This window comes from Colletes gigas, unplaced genomic scaffold, assembly GCF_013123115.1.
Source record: "Colletes gigas isolate AHSC1104 unplaced genomic scaffold, ASM1312311v1 Colletes_gigas_Sc00010, whole genome shotgun sequence".
NCBI lineage: Eukaryota > Metazoa > Arthropoda > Insecta > Hymenoptera > Colletidae > Colletes > Colletes gigas.
The window spans coordinates 4,333,557-4,358,095 of record NW_025106639.1 but is presented as its reverse complement, the minus strand read 5'-3'; the positions used below and the strand labels follow the sequence as shown (position 1 = coordinate 4,358,095).

The 24,539-nt window shown below is 42.0% G+C and overlaps 1 protein-coding gene across 23 annotated transcripts in view; it reads right to left on the bottom strand.

Annotated features, from left to right (window-relative positions):
* The window catches only part of LOC122397947 (MAP7 domain-containing protein 1-like), a 219,619-nt gene that overhangs the window by 3,069 nt on the left and 192,011 nt on the right, over positions 1-24,539 (bottom strand). For 7 of the 23 annotated variants that reach the window (XM_043397464.1, XM_043397459.1, XM_043397471.1 and 4 more), the window contains 13 exons: positions 19,172-19,231; positions 17,571-17,639; positions 15,496-15,685; positions 13,046-13,392; positions 10,558-10,740; positions 7,682-8,116; positions 5,484-5,663; positions 4,524-4,831; positions 4,132-4,381; positions 3,949-4,070; positions 3,627-3,868; positions 3,420-3,543; positions 3,013-3,347 (listed from right to left, as the gene is read on the bottom strand). In XM_043397464.1, coding sequence (XP_043253399.1) covers positions 3,013-3,347; positions 3,420-3,543; positions 3,627-3,868; positions 3,949-4,070; positions 4,132-4,381; positions 4,524-4,831; positions 5,484-5,663; positions 7,682-8,116; positions 10,558-10,740; positions 13,046-13,392; positions 15,496-15,685; positions 17,571-17,639; positions 19,172-19,231 — 2,845 coding nt within the window. The remainder of the gene's footprint in view (positions 1-3,012; positions 3,348-3,419; positions 3,544-3,626; positions 3,869-3,948; positions 4,071-4,131; positions 4,382-4,523; positions 4,832-5,483; positions 5,664-7,681; positions 8,117-10,557; positions 10,741-13,045; positions 13,393-15,495; positions 15,686-17,570; positions 17,640-19,171; positions 19,232-24,539) is intronic. The other 16 variants (XM_043397467.1, XM_043397462.1, XM_043397468.1 and 13 more) reach the window with 7 other exon arrangements.

The following is a 24,539-nucleotide window of genomic DNA, read 5'->3' as shown; positions in this document are numbered from 1 at the left end:
AAATTATAATAGCAAAATATTTTCGAAATCAAACGCTTGCTGTGAAAATTTATCGTACAATAAATTTTCTTCGTAGTAATTCGTTCTTGCATCAGCGCTATGTTGCTGACTAATATTTTGTAAGGCAGCTACTTTAATGCCGTAAAGCAGCTATAAAAAAGCGTTCGTATGTGCTCATGAACTTATGTAAAAGTCTATGGCATAAAGGAAACAGTATATGAAACACAATTGACACACAAAGGAATTTTCTCTCTCGATAAAATTAGAGATGTAACGTATAAGTAACTTATGTACAAGATACTACCATACAGCAGGTTCACAGAGATCTGGTTACAGCAATTATGTCTATCCGCTTAGTTATGTATATCGGATTTCTCTCATTCGTGTATAAAATACGTTGTAAAGTATTCATGCCTCATTTTGACATGGGTTGTTTCCTATAGGAATTGTGGAATGGACTGTGTGAAACATCTTTGTATTATACAACGAAAGTGTAACGTTAAAATATGTGAAGGTCAAATAGTACATAGCAAAAGTAGACAGTAAGTTGACACGTACTGCTGGATGATGTACAACACAAACATAAAGAACATGTATAAAGTAGAGCAAAGAAAAGTACAAGCCACACCATATTGATAGGATCAATTGACAACATGCATTGGTGATAATAAAATCGGCAATAACAATATGAACACTGTACTTAAGGCATACATAACGAGCTTGTATAATAACTAATTGGAGGTAAGATAAAGTAATAGCTCACCAAAGACGATACATTACACGTTGCGGTAAAAGTACGTGTAAAAGTAATAACAGTTGGGGTAAATTAATCAATCTTTGATGAGCTTGTATGATAAAATTACAAAACAAAATGTTTAGATGAGTCATTAAATTTATGCTATTTATCTTTCTTTACATTATGTACACTGAATTTATTATCGATTAATCGGTATTTCACGCTATAACTCTGTTAGTTGTTTAACATTTTCATGCTTCGTATAATATTACATGTTTTATGCCATTAATATATTACTAAAAAGAGTCGACGTACATATAAGTTTAATCTTTTAATATTCCTTTAGAGGTCTACCTAAAAATAGTATATTTTTAACTAGTACATGATTAAATATAAATTATAAAATATATATATATAAGTATAATAGACAATACAATATACATTCTTCACACCTCTCATATGTTACCGTTGATATCATAAAGTTTCGTATAATTTATTAGTTAGTTATTAGAATATCCGTGCGATTAGGTGAATTTTTTAATAGCGGTAAATAATTATCAGTATATTCTTTTCATATTTGTCAACCATTGCTCTGACTACTTTTGCAATGTACAATACACGTATAATTGTTTGCATAATAATATTAATATAAAGCAATTTCTACCGAGCTAATATAAATTTTATAGGCAGTTCTTTCCAATGTAATCCATGGGAAAGCACAATAAACTTTGTTCTTTAAATAACTATGTATAGTACATACATTTTTTCAAACTTAATTTTTTGTTGCTTTACGAGTACCACAAAAAACATCTCAAACAACAAAATTCATTATATATACACATTAACGATAAATTCTCAGCATACCACGCGTTTTCGTGTTTTAGAATAAAAATATGGGATTATCGTGTTTTAGAATACAAATACGGGATTATCGTGTTTCGCATTTTACTTTTTACGTTTAAATTGTTTTGTTTAGGAATTAATATGAATTCTTAATAAAGTGTTCTCTTTTTTTTCCCAATTCTAAGCATAAAAAACATACATTACAATTCATACATGTAAATAATTAATGTGGCACTTTTTCTAATCCTATTTTATATTAATTAGAAAAACAATGCTCACACACTAGCCATTTCATTCATGGTTTGCTTTCCACTTGAAGCCGTGGAAAGTATGGTATAAAACATAATGATACTGAAACTGTACTGATGCTGTAGAATAAATGTAGAAGAAAAGCGATACCATAGACAGTTTTTTTTAAAAATAGACTAGTAATTACTACAAACTTCACAGACGGTTATTTATAGCTCACACTGTGTGTGCGTGTATATCAATTCATCGTGATTCTATAAATAGTTTTTATTTTATAAATGACTAGAGTATTACCCTGAATCATTCAAAGTACAGAGTGTTATTTTTTATCCGTTAAATCATTATATGTTTATAAATACGTCCGGTTTGAATCATTAAACATCAACATTGCAACTTTCATGTCATTTTGTGTTTTAGTATATACGTTCGTGACACTAGTTTTTACATGTAATGTGTATCATGATTTAAACTGATTTTTTTTCATATACTTGGAATATACATTTTGCGTTAATTTTACGTGAGAAATATGTTCCTACATATTTATCCCAACAGTCCTAAAAGTCAGTCGACATTTTTACGTACGTAATGGCTAGTATTGTGCAATTATTTATATTATTTTAGTTACATTATTAGCCATATTTTTTCGAAAGAAATTATAATTGCATTTAATAGATATAAGACGTAGCATCGCGTATATATATATGTATATATACACCATGCATTCGACAGAAATAACGATCTATTAGGAATTCGTACGACTTTTGAATCAGAACGGTTTCGTTCATGGAAAAATATTTCTTACTTTGTAGCGCCTCGAAAATCAAAACGAATATGTTAAAAATTCAATGGAAATTCCTAGTGCAGAGAAGTACGCATGTGTGAGGAATGCAGCAGTGTCGAGAACGCTAGTTTGATATAAAGCCTTGCAGGGGCATTAATATAGTATATTATTGTCGAACGATCTAAAACAAATGAACTTACAATTCTTTGAGATGCTCTTCGATGTAATCTTTTAGTATTTTTTATTTTATTTTTTTTTGTTTGCTTTTGTATTTTCATTATCGATGGGAAATCCAGTTATATCGTGGACTTTTTGTATGGCGTTCGGTAGATGTTAATATGTAACTCTTACGGTTAATGTAAATGTTTTCACAAATCTGTAATTTTTATATTTGTATACTTACACGGTGGCATTATCCAATGTAATTGATTGACTGTTGATACCATTTCCGTGATTCGTATGATGACCATTCAGTTCTCCTTCCACATTACCCTGATTATTATCCAATACAATTTTACTTTCGTTAATGCCATTACTATGTGTGCCGTTATGCACAATGTCCGTTGTAGTATTGTTTTCCGTATGATGAGCTCGTTGCTCTCCGCTAATGAATTGTTGAGTTGCTTCGGATATGAGACTGGCTGTCATAACATCTTCGTTTTTGCTACCTGGTGCTGGCTTATTTTCATCGTTAGGACTGTTGTCTTCTTTCAATTTATCGCTATCACCACCTTCTCCCTAAACATTACAAAAACACAACCGTGAACGTGGGTTTACTAACAGAACAGAGAATGAATTCAAAAAACGTACCTTAGTGGGCGTGTTGCTCTGATTTTTCCCGCGAGTTCTAAGCATAATCGCCTCGACGCGTTTACGTCTAGCGAGTCTTTCCTCTTCTTCCTTTTTCAGACGCTCAGCCATTTCGATCCGTTGTCTGCAACATATTGCAATAACGTACTTGGTATTTTACCGTTAAAAAAAGTGAAAATCAATCATGCCAATAGAATTTTCTCTGACCTTTCCGCCTCTTCTCTCGCTTTCCGCTCGCTCTCTTCTTTCTCCTGCTTCTGACGGGCTTCTTCTTCTCTTCTTCGCCTGTCTTCTTCCTCGCGACGCGTCGCCTCTTCGATAGCCAATCGCAGTCTATGTTCTTCAGCCTCTCTAGCCTCGTTTGCCAAACGAAGCGTTTCCTCCTCGAAACGGCGTTGCTCCTCTTCTTCGGCGCGCAATCTCTCGCTTTCCAGGCGCGCTTCTTCCTCCTATTAAAAGATTTTCTTGTAAAGCCTCTTGTCCCCGCGAACAATACGCGTTTTCATGAAACGAATCTCTAACAACGCACCTGTCGTTGGCGTTCCAGTTCGGCCTCCCGTTCCGCCTGCTCTCTGGCCAATCTTCTTCGCTCTGCTATGGCTGCCTTAGCCTCCTCCTCGGTGGTAATCCTGATCTTCGCTATCATCGAGGCTGAAAAACGAATCGATCGTCAGTTTCCGATTCAACGCCGATAACTTTATCGCCGACTCACCTGACATGTCTACCTGCTCCTCCAAATTGTTCTCGGATTTCGCCTCGGTTTCGACCGGCTTCTTCTCCTGTTTGTTGTCATCCTTTCTCGCGACTTTGGGCGTTTCTTGAGGCGGCACGACGGACTGGACCTCTTGATTCGAATTGGTCTCGTCTTTCGTCTGTTTGGACACCGATACGGTATTGGATTGTTCGATAATAGCTGGCTCTTTAACCTGTTCCGTGCTCTGTTCCGCCGCAGTTATTTCTTGCTGCAACGAAATAAGGACAAGTGACGCAACACAGAACTATTAACCAGAAGCAGAGACGGACAGAATTCTGTTCGAAATTTTTGCCAATCTCTAACTAAGATCGTCACATCGTTACTCGTTACAGAGAAGAAGAATGAATTACTTGTGTCTTTTCTGTGCCCTGGTCTTTCTTCTCTTCGTGCTTGTCCTCCGACTTGATCTCTTCCTTGATTTCGTGTTTTATTATCTCAGCGGTGGTCTCGCGAATGAACGGTTCATTCTCGACGCTCGGGCTTTGCAGTGGCGTTGCTTTCGAGGTTATTCGCGGGGACGCCTTGGCGTTCTTTATCAGTTTCTCCGTGGGTTTCTTCGTGTCCGCCGATTTCGGCGTGGAAGGTTTCTTTGGAGTGCTATGGACCTTTGGCAGTGGGGGCTTCGAATCCTTCGTCAGCTTCGTCTCGGCCAACAGATCTGCGGCGAGAATTCGTGATTCGCGACACGCACTAACTTGCGTTTCCATACAAACGGTATTTTAATGTGCAATCAAAAAAGAAAAAAAAAAATAATAAAAAATAATAAAAATCAAAGAAAGAGACAATAACTAATAAAAATCGAACCAATTTTTAAGTAATTAAGAGAACGTCGATAGCGAATCAACGTAGTCGATGGACACACAATTTATTGAAATCGAAACGAAAGAACGGACGGGCGATGATAAACAAAGTCCGCCTACATTTTCATCGGGAAAATAAACGAGACGTTCCGCGTCAAATCGATGTCAGGGATTTTGGCGAAATTGAAATACGATGTAATCCACGTTAATGGCCCGGTCGTATGTTTTATGTTTTTCCCTGCACGAGAGGATATTAGGCTATTAACGTTTCGTATTGCTCGAACAAATTCGTAACCAGCGAAACGATGACTCAAAGTCCCTCTAGTTCGGTATGGACCACATCGTATTCGAGGTTCACCGAAATCCCCGCGATGGCGGCCAAGATAGGATCGATTTGGCGTGGAATGGGCCACGTCTGTATCTTCCCGGGCGTTTGATGCACGCGATCGTTGGGAAACGGTGTACCGGTCACGCGATTAAATAAGAAGAGAATTTAAAGGGCATGCTCACTGTGTCGTTCTGTGACTGAAACACCGGTACCGGCAATAGAAGCAGGTCGCGGCCGACGCGGGGCAGTCGTACGGGGACGCAGATTGACGTTACTGCTGCCCACACTGCTGGCGCTTTGCTGGCTCATGGAGCTGTGCGGTCGTGATGGGCTGTTCGGTGTCACCTCCCCGCTGCGGATGCCTACGCGTACCCACCCAAGGTGAACATCTCTTCATTTACGTGTTTCGTGCATATGTTCGCGCGTTAAGTGCAAAAGAAACAGATTGCCGCGAAACCGCGGCACCTTCGCGTATGTCGCGACACTTCATGGCGACTCGCGGTTAAAGAGCTGTCAGAGGCTTCGCGGCTAAGAGCCGTGTCCTTTCTAGGAATGATTCAGCGCGTAACTGCACACCTTTGAATTCAACTGCACGCGTTTGCAACCAAATCGGGACCAGACACCGCGCAGGGAAGCTCAGGCACTTTGTTTTCAAGGGGGTAGTCTAGCTGTAGAATTTTAAATATGGAGTCGTTTTAAATCTGGTCGATCTTACATTTTTGGAGAACTTAGTGATGAAAATTCTATATAAAACACGTAGAAGAATGACCAGTTCAGTGTTCAAGGTTGTTTAACGGAATTAAATAATATCGATCGATTTCCACAATGGGAGGGAAGTATCTGGTGAAGTTAGATCAGATGCTCCAAATGATGTTTAATAGGACACGTCTCGTGCGTAAAAGCCTCCGAACAGATTTAACTGCGGAAACCTGTGCTGCGAAAGTATCAAGAATATCTTGTATCACGGCAATGGTACGATCGCGACACACGAAAGACTGTGTTATCATGTCGGATCGTTGGTGCACAATGGTTAACATGTTTCGACAAACCGGTCTCTTTTCTCTCTCACTGTTGCATCTGTTTTCATTGATATTAAGACAGAAATGAGAACGAAAGGCGAAATTAAAAAATAGAACAAGCACCGCCACCAAAATTATTTTTATCTGTGCCGTTTGTGTATATACATCGAGGATAAATGAGAAAAAAAAAACACAGGCTGAAAAATAAAGGTACAGAAAAATCATAAAACCACTGTAACACAGCGACAGAAAGGAATAGTCGAAGAACAAAAATAGAGCGAAGAATGTATTGCACACTAAATACGATTATGATTCGTCTGTACAGTTCCAAAGGGTTTTGTGCGCTAAACACACATGTGTATAGGTGATAAGGTACTTAAAAAAAAATATATATGTGTAGCTTACCGAAAACGTTAGACCTTCACCTCTGGTACCGAAAAGCCGGCGTGATCTGTCGCTTCTTAGCAGGAGAGTTTTGTTAATCAATTCGTACGCGTTAATGTGACAATCGACAAGAACTTCATGCAGTCCCGCGTATGTATAATCGTTGTTAAATATCGATTGTTAAGGGAAGACGAAAAAGCGTGATACGCTCTGTAAAGTTCGTTTTGTTAGTCTTCGTTCGATGTTCAAGCGTGCGTTCGACTCGTACGAAAAAACGTATCGTACGAGATTGTCTGTCTTATTGATTCACAATGGCTACTCTCTGCGTCCGTCGTGCATGCGTATGTGCACCCAACTCACGTCAGAACGAGCACGATATCGTTGAAAGTCCTCTATCAGTCCGAGCGATGAGTTAACGCAAATTAGTATGAAGCGGATTCTGCGAGTACGTCGTCAGGCTACGTTAAAGACGAAACTGACGACGGAAAGTATGAAACGGAGCTCTTGACGCCCGGTTCGTCGAGTACTCGAGTACTCGTGCAATTATTTTTCATTTACATCGTGTAACATTTTAGCGAACTTTGAAGCAGTTAATAATAAGATTATAGAAAGCGATATAGTCTCAGCGTAGACTTTATAAGGAACATTTTAACATAAACGAACAGAAATGCAAAGATTTCCAAATCTAAGCAGTCAAGTTTGACGAGGGAATACACTAACTTTAATGCATCACAGCGGTCTGCTTTTTTAATTTGGTTTCTCGACTGAAAAGCATCGAGTGCAGTTCTCCGTAACGTATTAAAAAAATTCATGTTTTGTTGTTTTGGATATACAAGGAAGAACAAGGTGCGTCGAGAGCTCCAGCGTGTAGAAACACCCCCAATGGCCGATTTGCCGCAGAATATATTTACATGTGCGAACTCTGCGACGTATGAGGGACAAAGATCTCTGAGTTGAGTGCACAGGAACGATCTTACCTTGCTGCTGGTGATTCTGATGCTCGCGTGCTTTGCGACGGAGTCTCTCGGCCCTCGTTGGTCTCGGGATCGGGACCGCGCCTGGCAACGTACCCATGCTACGAGAGTTATCTGAGCGTTTGAGGCTCTTTGCCCCGGACGCAGCTAAATGTGACATGCTGCGACTCATGCTAGAAGCGCTCAGAGGCTGGCTCTGCTGTTCCGTCAGTGTGCTAAGTTCTGTCGGACGTTTCCTAGGCTGCGCCAGCTGGTCCAGCCTGGACATCGAGTAAGTCCTACCTGGCGAACGTGTGAAGGCCTTGGCGCTGGAGCTGCGTCCCGTCGACGGCGGTCCATCACGCGGCGACGGTATCGTCGGCATCAAGTCGGTACGTCTCCTGTTCACTCGCAGATAAACCGAACTAGGTGTTCCTGGTGTTCCATCGCTCTCTTCACCTGCAAAGAGTTCCCCTTTACAAGCCAAGCGGAAAGCGACGACTAAATCTTGCGCGCCCTACGTGAAAGTCTAATGGAGTACAGTCGTTGCTCGAATTACTAGAGGCACTCAGGAGACGACGGGTTTTCTCAGCTTACAGGATAAACATAGCTCTACAACAGGCGAATGAAACTTGTAACCGTACACTTGCTAAATAACGAAGAATAGCGCAACGATTCGTGAAGATTTGCATCCTGGCGGGAACGTAGTTTCAGGAATTCTCGAAACGGGAATATTTCTTGTTTTGAGAATGAAACGGTCCTAATCGGCCCTCAAAATAACCCCTCTTACACTTATATTATATTATCGATTCTCAATATTATTGCTGATTTTATGTACAACTCGGAACCGTATGTAAATGAATCGGAAATCGCACTAAAAGCATACGTAAAGAGACCAAAGAAAATGAAAATGAAATTATATTACGCAGTGCGACGAGAAAATTAAATTTACAGAATAGCTATGCGATACAAGTAAAAATATTAAATGTATGTACAAAACCGTACATCCAAGAATTGCCCAACGTGGTTCCGTTCCGTCTTGATGCCCAAGAAAAGCTAAAAGCTGATGCTCGTTTACATTACGACCTCGAAACGGAACGAAAGAAAACGGAAGTGCCTGGATGTAGATTTCTCTACTTACAGTGTTAGTCCTGGAAAAAATTATAAAGCGACCGAAACGTAGTGTTCGATGAATTTAATTCTGACTGGAAACGAGGACTCTTTACAAGCAATAACGTAGTTAAAATTGAACCCTCAGTGCCTCTAATAATTTGATCGACCGCTGCAAATGCGCAAGGCGCGCACGTAAATTCTTCGCCATCGCAACACAAAAAGATGTTCCGCTCGATAATCGTGTGCGTACACGGCATTCGCATAAAGTTTTAAACTACAAATCGCCAAATTTTACGGTCTTGTCCATGCAGTTGTGCATCGAAGCAATACGGATAATATATTGTGCGTGTAGCTCGCGACGTCATTCGACAATACTACCAGAAGCGGAATCGAACAAGAATGTCGTCGAGACGCATGCCAATGGACATTGTGGATATTCGGGAATAGAATGCGGGGATCGTGAACATATGCGAACGACGCTATGAAAGCAGTGTAACCGAAAGGATACGTGCAAACGATAACGCGAAAAATCCCGATCATGCAAACTATCTCCGTATATTAGCATCTAAATTAATATATATCGATATACATATACAGGGTTTTCGGCCACCCTTGGAAAAAATTTTAATGGGAGATTCTGGAGGCCAAAATAAGACGAAAATCAAGAATACCAATTTGTTGATTGGTTTCTTAACAAAACTTCAATCAAGAAATTGATATTCTTCGTTTTCGTCTTATTATGGCCTTTAGAATCTCCCATTAAAATTTTTCCCAAAGGTGGCCGAATACTCTGTATATTAGGTCGTCTCATAAGTTCGTGCAATTCGACTTTAGTTGATTCCTTCATTTCATAAAAATATCAAAATACTTAAGACAAGTTGCGAGACGACCTGATACATCGTTCGAACCGAAACAAGCTATTGCTACGAAAGTAAGCGTTTTAAAACGTTTCGTTATACTCGAATCGATCGTTAATACCGTCGAACGATGCTCGATAACGTTTCTACTGGAACCTTTGAATAACAAGCGACGCGATTCAATTGATATTTAAATATGAAAAAGTAGCGATGTAATAAGTTTTGTGAATGATATGAGTGTATGCATTGTCCTTTGAAACGAAATTGCAAAATGGTCGTGGAAGCGCGTGTATAATTAAAAATTAACCTATCGTCTATGTTCTCGTTTTGAAAATTGTATTCCATCGTTTGAGGCACCTCAGCTTCTCAGTGTCTATTTGTTCTAACTAAATTGCTACGATTACGAGGACGGACAATGAATCGAGTAAATTTTCTAATGTAACAGCGCTTACATAAAAGTTGTTAGTAAGTACAGCCTGTTAAAACGTACGTGAACGTGTGTTAGTATTGTTAGTATACAATTTTTGAACAGCGTTGGATGCATACGACTAACTAATGGTACGGGTTGTGCGACACCGATGTTTGTTCGAAAATTTCTGGCGAAATTGAAACGTTCGAGGCGTAGACGGGGCAACGCGAAAACACGAGCTGGAAACCTAGCCGCAGGAGTTGAAAGTTAGCGATCATCGGTGTTGCACAACTTCGTGAGACGCGCGTCGAACGTATTCGAAACAGTGTACACAGACACGTTTTCCATGAGCGTTAAATGATAGTGACATGCTTGCAAGAGATATATATGTATATATATCCCGTGTGTGCTAATGAACGAGAGACAAGGATATGTATCGACAGCTCATTCTGGGACGACAGAACAAAATCTTCCCGTTGCAGACTTTTTTTTTTTCTCTCTTTTTCGACATCAGGACTCACCACTGGCAGCCCGCTGAATCATCGGACGCCTAGTGTCGCTATCAGACTTATCATCGATGGCAAAGATGTCAGTTGTAGGAGGCAGAGAGAGGCTGGCTCTCTTATGTTTGGCAGGGGTTAAGGGAGGATCAGGGCTAGAATTCCAATTGAACACCTCGTACATGGACGAGGACATTCTCATATCTGCAAACAAACCATTCAATGCTGCAACATTAGGTACTTTTCTGTTTCTTTTTATTCTTTTTCTTTTCTTCTTTCTTTACTCTTTTTTTTTTGTGACTTTTAGGTGGGCGGGTTGGTTCGATAGAAAATAAGGGGTAGGGGATATTAGCATGAGTTAGAAATAGTGCGATTTACAAGGTACTTTTAAGATACATTTTACCTGACAGAGCCACCACCAGTAAGTAGAGATAACAGCGGATGCAAAGGATCTTAATTACCGAGGGAAATCTATCTCCGGCCGGGGGTAATATTCTCTAGTAAATTACGTTTACTCAGGCACATTTCTCGTATCACGTGTTCGTATATACTGAGTAGTACGACGAGCGAAGATGAGGTGCATCTCTCGTGTTTACATGAGGGAAAACTATGCTAGCAAAAGAACAGTACGCAGCAAAAAGAAAGTCTCTCGTTTATCGTCGAATCTTTGATATCTGTTTGGTGGTTAAACGCGGCAAAAAGAAAAGTCGGTGGACGCGGCTACTGAAAAGTGTACGACAAACTGTATCATGAATTTTAAAGAAACAGAAACAGCGGAGTCGAATTAAATTTTCGTCTCGGTAAAAATCCCCGGAAAGAATGCAAGACTTTGAATATTTCTGTACTTTTAATTCACATCCGATATAAAAAATTAATTCTTCGGAGATTTATTCCGAAACGAAGTGTGTTTTTCGTTCAATTCGACTCCCCTAAAAGTAAAAGACACATTACGAGTACCATAGCGCGAGAAACGATAACGCTAGAGGAATCGATCATCGCATGCTTTACGACAGCAACGTTCTCTCGATGAACAATCGTGGATATCGTGTAAAGTATCATGTGTTGGTGATCGATGTGTGATGTACGATAGTTAAATACAGTTGACATTTTAGTAAATATATATATAAAAAAAAAGAACAGAACATGAAACGAATATTTTGAAAATGAAGCGCCGCGACTTTTTTCGACGTCGAAACTCTTACGATCGTAACAGAGTCTCTCGTTTCCGTTCGTCTCTGGTAACCGAAGAACACGCGAACGATCTGAAATCATAACTGAAAACAGCGCAAGCAACGTGCGCAAATATCAATCCCCGTTCGCTGTCTGCGTAGTTTTCTGGAACGATGTGCATCCATGCGTTACGCACTGCGGCACCGATTGCGTAACTATAAATGTACTAGAAGCGCTGTGTGTAGAGAACGCAGTGAGAAAAGAAGCGGCCTTCGTTGCTGCGCGGGTTCGATCATCGGCAAGATTTCGAGATCCTCGGGTGCCAACGTGGAACAATTATATATCCTCACACCAACGACACGATTCACTAACGATTCTTACACGAACTCTGACTCTTTATTTCCACGCCGACGACTGCTGACTGACAGAACGCGCGACAGACGTCAACAGATTTCTCCAGCCAAAACGAAATTAATGGTACTTCGTCGTTCCAGGGATTCTAGGCAATACCTTTGTGAGATGTAACGTTTGAATCATCTAATTTTGGCCCGATCGATACGATATTTTAATTTTAGAAGTAATTTGAAAGAATATCCCTGGCCGACAGTCTCGTTTAAATATACGGTATAAACGAAAATATGTTCAACAGGATTCTGTATCGTATTTATAAAAAGCTACACCGGTAGGCAGGAAATTCTTTGTCTCGTTAATTCCGGCCGGGAAACACGTTACACGACCGCGAATCATATTTCTGTCAGCTTCGCGATTCATTCAAAGCATTCGGGGGACCATTAAACAAACGCACGCACGATGTCGACGAATCTCGCTCATTTGACGTCTGTCGCGACTAGTCGTGAATTATTGTTTCCGCGGTGATTTTCGCCGCGTCAAAGTAAACCCGAGCGTTCGCTGTAGTATCCAATGCAAGAGGCATGGTAGAAACACAAAGACAATTTGATCAACAATTTTTCACGAGCAAAATAATACTCGATACCAAAGTATTTTAGACTTTGAGTCATCTTCGGTAATACGGAACTAAAGAAAACTTATATGAAATTACCAAACCAGCGAACCAATTGATTTTATTTAAAAAATGGAAACTAAGGTACAGACAAAGACTTGTATGACGTATTTCATTTTTCTTTTTGAGAATGTAACTAATTACCTCGCCCCTTTAGAAATTTTATATTATTTTCGTTAATGTCTTTGTTCCGTAGTAGCGAAAATTACTCGATCGATATCGAACATGCTTGTAGAAGTCAAGTTGCCTTCGTTCGCAGAACCGTCGAAAATTTACCCGAATCCGACGACCACGGGTGTTAGAAAAGTAGTCACTGACCTTCGCCAGGTTTCCTGTCGAGTCCTCCGGCGGAAGTGGCTCGTTTCTTGCTACCGTCGAGCTCCCTTTCGGAGGATCTCCTGGTCAACGGCTGAGCAGCAGAGAACATCATCACGTTGGTGGTAGAGGTGGCTCTACGAGTTCCCCAGAAAGTGGAGCCACCGGTGTCTGCAGGTTCCAGCATCCTTGGCGTAGAACTTCCGAAAGCGAACACAATGTGCGACCTCTCGTTCTTCTTCTTCGCCTCTATGCGCGCCTCTCTCTCCTGGTTCTTCCGGAGGATCGCCTCCCGTCTTTCCCTCTCCGCCTCGCATATTAACCGCTTTCTCTCTTCGACTTGATTTCTTCTGAAACGATAATGAGAGCAATTGTCAGTCACGCGATTCTAGGGACCAGGAAGCAATAACTCTCGATCGGTATCGATCCCCAACGATTCTCCCAAAAATATGGAATACAATTTCTCCACGGAAAACTTTATTTTCGAGAATTCTTTTATTATTTTACGACGACGGACCACCACGATAAACGATGGAGAATTTGTTTCCTTAAACTTTTCAAACAAGAATTTCTCTGTTGCAGAATCGACGAGTGTTCTCCTTACGTGGTACCCCTCCCTCCCCTCCCTGCAGCCAGGAAAGTCATAATCCCATCCGAACATGCAATTACGTAAGTACAAAAAGACATTAAATATGCAACCCGCGTCGTTACCAAGACGATTCCGCGTACGGTATTTCCTTGAAAGCCGTTGGCCGTAAAAATTGCCGACTGAACTTTGATTGCGAAACGAGGATGTTAATAAACTCGAAATACATTTCCATGCCCGATACGCTATTCTTCTTCTATTTTTTCATCGCGGAAGAACCGTGTGCAGGTGCGCCGGCAATTTCCCTGGCTTCTCTGCGACGGCAGAACAGTTTAACACGGCACCATATTAACCAGGTCAACTTATAACCTCGCGGAGAACGTAATCTCGTAAGGAGCGTTTAAAACACATCAATGTTGTTCCGTGTCGCTCTAAACTCGCGTGTCATAGGTCGGAGAGAGTCGCTCTCGAGGTGACTTATCGTTAACCTCTCGTGCCCCGACACATTTCACCCCGATTCGAACCAAAGAACGTTGCAGACTATTTTAAAGATTAACCCCTTCCCGTGCCATTTACCACGACGAAATCCGGGCCCAAACTATAGGCGTCAACATATGGGTGACGTGGCAGTTAAAGTGTTAAAGCACGGAAAGGGGTTAAAGAGATTCGAGAATCTCACTGTCATATTTTTTTGTATAGGGGCGAGATCATTTAAGACGCGGTGAAGAATTCACGCGCGAGATAAATGGTGGGTTTCGAGTTCACACTAAACCTACCACGATCGGTCATCTAACGCGTGCTGTTCCGAAACTACTAGTGTTTTACTAATTACTAAGGCACTGTTAGAAGCGGCAAGGCTTCCCCTTTAAAATGGCTTTTGGTTTTTGTCGATCCGACTTTTAGTTTTCGAGATATCGTAATTTATGTAAAGAGATAATTTCTCTATCTGCCTTCAAAAGGCCTATTAACGCATATTAAAAATACTTAAACTTTAGACCCGTGCAGTTCCGAAACTACTAGTGTTTTACTTATTATTGAGGCACTCTTAGCGACGGCAAACCTTCCTCTTTAAAATGGCTTTTGGTTTTCGTCGATCCGACTTTCCGTTTCGGAGATATCGTAATTTATGTAAAAGGTAATTTTTCTTAATTCGACTATCGCTGTCTTTGTCTAGCGCGTCGGACCTCCTTGTCGCACGTGCGTCGTGCTGACCTACCCTACGAACGTGACTGTCGTGACCTAGTTCCGCGTAGTATTTCCAAGAATTTACTACGCACTGTTTACTATTGACGCGCGCGCGAGTTCATTGATATCAATGAACGCTTCGGTCCCTCGTATCTCTGTAACAAGCCACCGCATCGACTTGAAACTAAAATCGCTATATCTTCGGAACTAATTACGCCATCGGCTTGTTCGACCACGCGTTTTAAAGGGCATTTCATCCTCTATCTAATGATCGTATCACCTACTATAATTTATGCTGTCTTCTATGTTTATTTTCACATTCACTTTGACGTTATACAACCAAAGAAGTTTCAGCAATTCCAATGCTGATAAATTGGATTATAAATTGTCTATTTAATTGAAAATGAACTTAAATTTGTATACAGGGTGCTTGCATAATTAGTATGCTATTTTTTCGTAAATAATTGTTTTTTTCTGGAATTAATTTCGGTATCGACTTGAAAGAAAATTTGCTTTCAAAAGCGTTTTATCTTCTATCCGATGAAAATTACTAATGCACGTTTAGTGAAAAAGTGAAGAAGACCGGTCATGTTAGGAATGGGTATACATGAAGTGAGGGTAGGTTTAGTGTTAAAGCCACGACGTAATTTTCACTCGTCGATTCCAAATAAAATGCACAAACCTGTCGTTGTCACGCGATCTGAGCTCGTCGATGCGCCTTCGGCGTTCCTCTTCCCGCTGCTCCCGGAAACGTTGCGCGGCTAGGGCTTGCTGTCTCAGCTCTTCCAACTTCCGTTGCCGCTCCTCGTTCTGTCTCTCACGGACGAGCTTCGCCCTGTCCACGTCTTTCGCGCTTCCCGACGACTCCCGTCCTGGGAACAACCAAGGAAATCGATTAGCTTCATTCGCCGCACAATCCCATACTGTTTTGCTTGTAACACTGCAAACCGTTAATCGTTCCCTCGGATGGTTCACCGGCACGCGTTTTATCTCTCAACAAATTCGCGAGTCCTCGGAAACCGTGAACCCCTAAATTTATTATTTATATTATCAGGGTGCCCCATTCCAATTGTTAGTATTTACTAAATAATATACAGAGTGATTACACAATATTTAATTGTTCGACTATAGTTCTGTTTGAAGAGGAGATAGTAAAAAATAGTAGAGCTAACGCGTCCTTTTCCTTTTTCCAGAGTGCACCGATGCATTTACAAAGCGCAGTAAAGGTTTTCTTTTTAAAATGAAACTGTCTGAATTCATTTTACATCACGAAAGGTATAAGGTGAGGTCGAAGAAAGCTCAATATTTTACTTGGGAAAAGTCACTTAATCGCACAAAATTTTCCTTCGCGATCTCCGTTTAGAGCTACAGTATGACCCCTGTCACTGTAATCACCCTGTATAATGTTTGCTACCCCATCGTGGATCTTCAGTAAATTATTCCATAATGTTAATGACATGAAATATTAATATAAAAAACATCTTGAAGCCATGTTGAATTATTCAATCAGGATAATTTATGGTAATATTGCCACTGAATCTCGATAATAGGTACATTTATTCGACGTTAATAGTGGACCATGAGCAAAATTTTGTTCGTAGAATAATATATTGAAGATCCGCAACGGAGTGGAAAACGTTGCATGTTATTTAATAAATATTTAAAAATACTTGTCCCAGAAGGTATTGCGCATTAAGAGATCGTAATTTATTAAGCGATAACTGTGAAAAAAAACAGAATTTCAAGCATGACAATAATCTTCTGCCATTATCCTCTAAGCAATTGCATTCCTCTGGAATATCATGCTGGTTCTTTGGATGCCAAACACTTTTTACATTCACGATTAATGCTGTTGTTGCTATTGAATAATTTTTCATACAGAAAGTGCTCCATTACACGGGGAAAGGTGATTAAAAATCTGGATTATACACTGGATAAATTACAGTTTTAATTACAAAATTATAACTCCATTTCTAGCAATGGCGTAAAGGTAACAAAACTTTTGCAATTCATTTTAAAAGTGAACGAAGGGGGTAGTCAAAATACTTTCAAAAAATGTGTTGATGTAAAAATAACAGCGAATGAAAGGGCCAAAATGCGCAACGCTCTCTGGGACCACCCTAATAAATCGGCCAATCCGAGAACTTCTCGACTTTAAACTGTAAAGCTAACTTATTTATCGGCTTTTGTTCTTAATCGACGTGCCCATTGGCGGATGAGAAGAATGACAATGAGTACACTCTTTCTAATGATTCTGCCCATTGTACCGCAGATGCTCCAGACGCATCGTACCCTTCGGAGTCATTCTTCTCGTCTGCCAATAGAAGATCAGTACTGATCGTTAGCTGGGGACGTACAAGTTCCCAGACGGTCTCCCATCCAGGCACTGACGATGGAGTCGGGCAATTTTAGTCCCCGAGCAACGAATAAAAATGTCGGATTCGTTCGTAAATTCGATCCTCGGACGAAGCCTCGGGGAGAAAAGCTAGTTTACGAACGTATCCGGAATTTGTATTCGTTGTTCGCGAACAAAATTTGCCCGATTCCGACGGACGATGCGCAGCTCCAATTTAAATGATCGAACGAGTACCGATGCTTTAAACGCGATAGAGTCGTTAACGTCCGCGAATTCGTCGACAAGCGAATTTTCTACACGAATAAATTGTCGATTTTCTATTTGATACGCTTGTGAACCGTGTACTCTCGAGGGGAAACGAGCGTGAATTAGTCTCGGCATTGCCCTTGAAAAGGTGATACCTTCGTTCTCGTTAGGAAGATCGCCGTCGAGAGAGTCCTCGTCGTAGAGACTTCGGCGTCGCTTCACATCTGTCGAGAAGAAAGCGAGAACATGTGCGTACGCACGTGAGATTCGGTTATTACGAGGGCGCATCTCGCGTAATCGATACACTGCGAGCATGCAGCTGCGGGCACACCACACGTTCACGATGCATCTCGAAAGCTGATGCCACTCTTCGGGTAGACATGCGTCATGCGGTTGTCGCTAGGCAGGCGGGGCACGCCCGCGGAAAAACTGTGTCGCGAAATTCCGTTCGAACCAGACCTGACGCTTCTTTCCGAATTATTCCGAAAGCCACGATTCAAATTCAAATCATAGTCGAATAGTTGCAATCACTGGTTATTTCTACTTACGTTGGGCGTTTGAAAGCGTCGATGTCGATACAATTATTTAAATTAATTTGAACTAACTGTAAGACCACACAGAAACGATATTTCAAGTAGAAATGCCGCGGTATGGTCAGACACACTCGCCAGACCCAAAATCACTGCGTGCCCCACGAATTTTCGAATTCAAATTCATTTAACTCGATACATTTTACTTGAATATTCTAAAACTGGTGTATGAATTTTATTTTATAACGTTTAGAATTGTCTGAGGCCTGGTTCGAGCGCCGAGCGGACACCGTTCGCGGAATCAAATCAATGCAATATTATTGTATTACGCAGCGAACGAAGGGAAGTTTTAAAGTCGACGCTACCGGGAGAATGTTTTTCATAGCGACGATTCGATTACCCGGCGAGTATAATCAATTTTTCAGCGTCGACGGGAATCTTTTTCTTGACCGGTTTCGTTTTATCAGCTGGCGAGAAGCACCCGAGAAATAAATTCCGCCTTCCGTTTCCCGACGCTCTGCTTTCAGCCGCCGTGGAGAAGAAGGCCATCGTTTTTCGCGGTATCTGGAATGCTTCTTTCCCTCGAGGGTTAATGCGATTATTAGAAATAGGGCGAAAGACGCGTGCAACTACGCGAAAAAGGAAAGTATTCGATTTGTAACCCGAAGACTCGATTGCGTCACAGCGACTGGATAGAATATCGAGGACCTCGGAGTATCGGTGTCTCGAATTTCGTTCTCGAAAGAAAATTCAATATTTAATCTTTAGGACGTTCCTCGATGCAGCATAAAAAATTGAATGATTTTCTTGATGGCCCTCTTCAGGAATAATTATGCATAAGGTCTATAAAAAAAAAAAAGAAACAATATAAATATGTATGAAACGAGATTGCGAATGACTTCCTATTTTGCAATACTAATGCTTTATTAACCTACAATCTCCGCTTGTAGATAAACGGTGATTTCAAGATAGCCCTAGAGTCGGACAGAAAACGATATTTCTACACACACATAGGCGCGTGCAACACACACGAGCACACACCAACCACAAACACGTAACGCACACAAAAGCAACGACGAACGGGAGCAACTGAATGCGGTCATTTCCAATTTCGACAGGGGATTACTATTAATACGCACTCGTTACGCGGGGAATTAAATTCCGTGCAAACATCGTGACGAGTTTGACAAAGCACACCGCCTGTTATTTACCACGTTGATTATTACCTGACGAATCGGGAGAAGCCTCGTCACCTCCGATTTGGGCGAACCAGTGCATCGTTTGCTCTGCGGAAGACAAATTTGAAGTTCGTTCCTACAGAATTCTTTGTTCAAACAGAGCACTCCGCCGTCTGCGTCGATTTTGTTGAACGACGAACGCCCGGGCCCTCGATATTACCGTGTTTATTAAATTTCAGAGAGAACTTTGGCCATTTTCGACTATTTACGCGCAATCAAAAACATTTAAACGCGTGGACCAACGTCATTTCTTACGTAATTTTATTCCTCCAAATAATTTCTCTACTCTCGAACGCGGAAATGGCTTCGAGGAAGATTCAAAGTAATTATAAGTTTTTTAAATGATCGATGACCAGCCTTCTCATCGTCACGAATGGCTAAGTTTGCTTAATTGATATTTTCGCTCTGCCAGTTATTTTCTAAACAATGTGCTCACTTTCTAACTGAAAGTGAAGATGCAAACCAGAGATCAGGAGGAACATTAAGTTCTATTTTTGATTAATTTTATTCAAACTAAAAGCTTTTCTTAAGTTTCTCTAATAGGAAGTACTTCCCTACCGAAACTCCAACAAATTGAACTATAAAATAACATTATTCCAATTGGGCAAATTTTAAATTAATTCCTTCCTTCCAACGCGTCGAGTATCGTTAGAAAATACCATTCTTCGAAGCACGTTCGTCTATTTTATCGGTGTAACATAAATGTTAACCGAACAGTGAAGTCGAACCACGAACGTTTAGGTGTGAAAAGACGCAGCCATGTGTGGATTAAAGATTAACTTAGTATTCATCGACCCTGTCGCTTGGCTTTGTATAACTCTACCACAATTTTTTTAGCATTTCATATATGGATATAGAAGCCATCTTCCATAACATCGACGCAAGTAGAAACTGTAAGTAATGGACAGACGCGGCCGCCAAATCGTATTCAGTCGCACGCGTACCGAATCGATTCTCAAGCTCGATTTTCTCGAAAACAAATTTCAGATGCATGCGGATATGTCCTTCCTTCCGACATACTGAATACCATTATAAAATACCTTTCTTCGAAGCATTATACCAGCAAATTTTATTCCACATCTTTGATTTATTTTCGCATACAAAATCCACCGTTCGTTGTGGCTCACCCTGCACATTCAATAACGTTATTTGAATTGACTGTAAAGGTTTTGTATCGCGAGTATGGTACTTTTGAGCCACGTATCAACGAGTCCTCCACTGGCAACAAATGTTTGCACGTATAACTGCCGTTTGATTACTATAACACTAGCTTTGTTGCAGTTGCAAACGAGACCAATTAAACGAAACTCGGTGAATAGTACTCGAAACTGAGACTTCCAATGTATCGATCGTGCGTTTATCCCATTCGCGTGAAACATAACGATATTTGTGCCGTGTATCGAATCAGTTAACATTCCTAAAATTATTGCAAGAGGAACCAGAACTCTAACGTCTTACGCAAGCACATTAAAACCCAAAGTTGGGTCCTTCTCTCGTTAGTACTCGGCGCTTAACACCGTTAACAGTTAGAAATTCGCCAGAACGAGCCTTTCAATTACGACGTACGTACTTGGCGTTCCCGCGGGACCAAACTTTTCGCTACAGATTTCCATCTTCCGAACGCTCGAGGCGCACAGTTCCGGGGAAATATGAATTACACGTATCTACGTGGCAGCTTTAATCTCGTTTTCGAGGGGCGGCGGTTCAGGATACAGACTAGAAGAATGGCGAGGAACAGGCCAGGAAAAATAGACTGGAATTTAAAGGAAGTCCCATACGCTTTTCCGGCGGCTCTTCTACGAACGCGCGCAAAGAATAATGGCGATAGCGCAGATAAGCGAGGGGATTTTCATCGTGAAAGCGACCGAAACGCGGACGAGCTGCAAAAACGAGCGATCGATGCAAAGCCCAGGCGCGGTTACGTTAACGATACAGCCATGCGATTCGCAAACGACTGTCGTTAATTGCGAACCGGCTCGCTTATTTTCGACATTTCCGTCACGCGGAATTCGACGTTGATTCGCTCTCGACGAGCGGAGCAACGCTTTATTCGGGACTTTTCAAACTTGAGTTTACTATTTTCGAGAAGCAGCTGGAAATTAGGCCGAGTGCACGTGGTAGGCTTCTGTACGATTCCAAAAAATTTATTGAAATTGCAGAATTTTTCATTTAAACTACTTACACGAGCCATGTGAAATCTGAAACTGTACACTGGCAACGGGAACTTTAAAATTCTTTCTACATGATGGCTGCAAACATCAACGCGATGCATCGACGATAATTGGTAATTGGAAAACGAATGAACGACGAAGGCAACAATCGTGCTATATAATTACGCGAATAGCAGGCACGGAGTGGATTCGCCAAGAACGCGATCGCGGGCCGATAATCGTCCATGGAAACGCAAATGGAGACTGAAAAGCTTGCGTTATCGCGGCAGTCAGTTATTCCATACGAAGTGATTTAAGTCTCGTGCATTTCGCTCTTCGGTTAACAGGGATATCGGCCTGCTTTTCATTCGTTTCTATCATCGACTTCGGCGTCCATTAAAAATATAAAAATCAATTACACGGTCTTGGATAAAAATGTTTTATAAGACGATCTATTCATAGTCAGGACAAGTGTCACGTGCACCAGTCGCGATATAATTAACGATACTTATTAACCGGGAGCGTGTAGAAGGGTGAAATCGATTCAAAATGGAATGTATGAATATGAATTTGGACTCGGTACAACGCGAAATGAAATTTTCATCCGATCATCGATCGCGTTGAGACCCCTTTATGCCCCGATTAATTGGAATTCGCGCGACTTACTTTCGCGACCTCGACGCGCTTTAAAAAAGGAAAAAAAAAGCATAGAAAACGGGTAGCGCGAGCCAGTTGGGTTCGTTTCCATCGCGCGAAAGGGAAGGGAAGACTGCTACCTGCCGATGTTGTTTCCGGCTGCTGATTGCAAATGTCAGAAGAGAGGAAAAAGTGTGAGAGCAAAAGGGGAGAGACCCGCGGACCGCCTCGTGGCAACCGTTGATGGTAATTGGACGTTTCATTAGCAATGCGGATGTGGAATCGAACGAGGGAGGGAGACGCTAAGCAACGGGGTTGGGCGAGGGACGAGGAAGGGAAACAGGGTGAAAGCGTTTCGACGTTAACGGATATAAAGTTCTGTCGGACGCATTGGAAGGAGAGTTGTCAACGAAACGAACGTTGCAGCCACGTCTGCAAATTAGAAAGAAGGGGGGCGAGGGGGTGGAAAAAAAGAAATGGTATTGGATGCACGCGCGTTAAGCGTGCCACGTAATTAATGCGGACGCTCCACTTTCGGGGGTAGAAAAACAGACGAGCCGATTGGGCGACGGAATCGATACGTTTTCCAACCTAATTTAGAGCCACGAATTCGAAGGACGAGCGAATGAGACCGCGACCCCCTTCAAGATGATTACGAGAGAGGGGGAAAAAATGCTGGAAAAGGGTGCATAAAGAAAGAGGGAGAGAGAAAAAAAAAAGAAGAATTTCCCGGCAAAAAAATCTTTGGACGATGATTTAAATTACAGCGGTCTCGAGCCACAATGGGTCCCGCTTCCCAACGAAAACGGTCGAAAAACGTCGAGAGGCCCTCGGCGGTGGATATACACACGTCGGCTCTGTTAATCTTCCGTCGCCCTGGAAGCGAGGCGCGAAACAATGGAGATCCAGCCTTTTCATCTGGTTCCGTAGGCCGCGTTGGAATTGAAATTTCGCCGCGAAGAAACCCAATTGTCGACCGTGGCCGCTGGGATATCGCGACGGTTCCAGTTATTTCTGAACCCTTATCTCACGGCGAACGTTTCTCGCCTGCAGATTTAGAGCTTCGCGCGAAGGCTTCCGCCGTTTAATAGACGAGGGCCTCCGATCTCCAATTGCGCACTTATTACTCGATCGAGCCAGCTTTCTCTTCGAAGGGGACGCCTCGCTTCGTTACTTCGTCGAGACGATTCCCCAACTTGGCCCAAACTTCCCTTCGGCCGTCCCTGAATGCTGGATCTTCATCCCGCGACGAAATTAAATTCTCTTATCGACGTCGTGCTATCGTGAGCGAGAGAGCATCTCCTCCGAGGAAAGAAAATTCATTATTTCATGCATCGATCGTGCATATTGCAGAAATATTCGCGTGCAGTATGAATTTCTAGAATTGTTATGAATAAAATGTGAAAGAATCGGGCACGAGCGGGGGAAAAGGTGCGGAAAACGTGTTAAAAGGACAAAGGTATCGAACGCGCGATCTTCAACCGAGCGTCAGAAAGAAGTTTTCCTTTCGCGGATAAGAAACGACAAAGAACGCGTTCCCGGTTGAGCGTCCGTACGCGAGCCTATTGTTGTTGCCAATAGGAACGCGCCTGGCTGGATGGTTGCGTTACAATGCGGAACGTAACATTGTATGAAACAACGTGGCCGGGGCGTATCTTGGATCTTCGGAAGGTGGAAAATCCATGCGTGCACACAAAAGACCTTTCCAGTCTTTCTCCGGGCGCAATATCACTCGGGGCAGAATACTTTCACCGAAATTGTTTTCAGCCGCAACAGAGACTCAAATGGGCGTTCTTACGCGAAAAAGGGAAAAATACTCGGGGGCGAATAACGTCCGAAATAAGGCGAATATACGTCGTTGTGGCGGCAAGTCGGCGTGAAATTCCCGGGGAAATATCCGAAACCGGAATGCGTCGTACAGCGACTCGAATCACGACGCCTAGGCGTCCTCTCTTTAGGCCAGCGTGTTTCTATTTCCACGATGTCGAGGTCGCGGCACCGTCTCTCCTAGGTTGCACGTTGAAAAGTCTGTCAGTAGATACAACCGAGGGACACTGTTAATCTTCCAGCGTTAGGAAGTGGGTCGGAAAACAATAGGAATCTGTTCTTGCCATCTACCTTGCCGCGCACCGTTCTTACTGTTTTTCCATCCTCGCGACGCTTGTCGAGTCGACTGCTCTCCACTTCAGCCACCCTTCTTCTTCTTCTTCTTCTTCCATCCCCCAGCTCCTTGAGCTCCTCTTCCACCGTCGTCGGTATTCCCGCTGCTTCTCGAATAATGCATGCCCCACGAGTGGCCAGCCGATTTCCACGAACACGATCGATCACTCGTTATCGGGACACGATCGATCCGCTGTCGCGACTCGTAATTACGTTTCAATATTTCCGCGTGAAGCGACATCGTTGCGTATTGTTCCGATCGAATTTCGAGATCACGTCGATCGTAAGCGCTCAACGTCGCCTCGTGACTACTTTTTTTATTCCTTGCAATCTGGGCAAAGTTAAACCGGTGGAAGGGTCTTTGGCAAATTTAGACGATCCGTAGAATCCGGGTTCATCGAATTATCTTA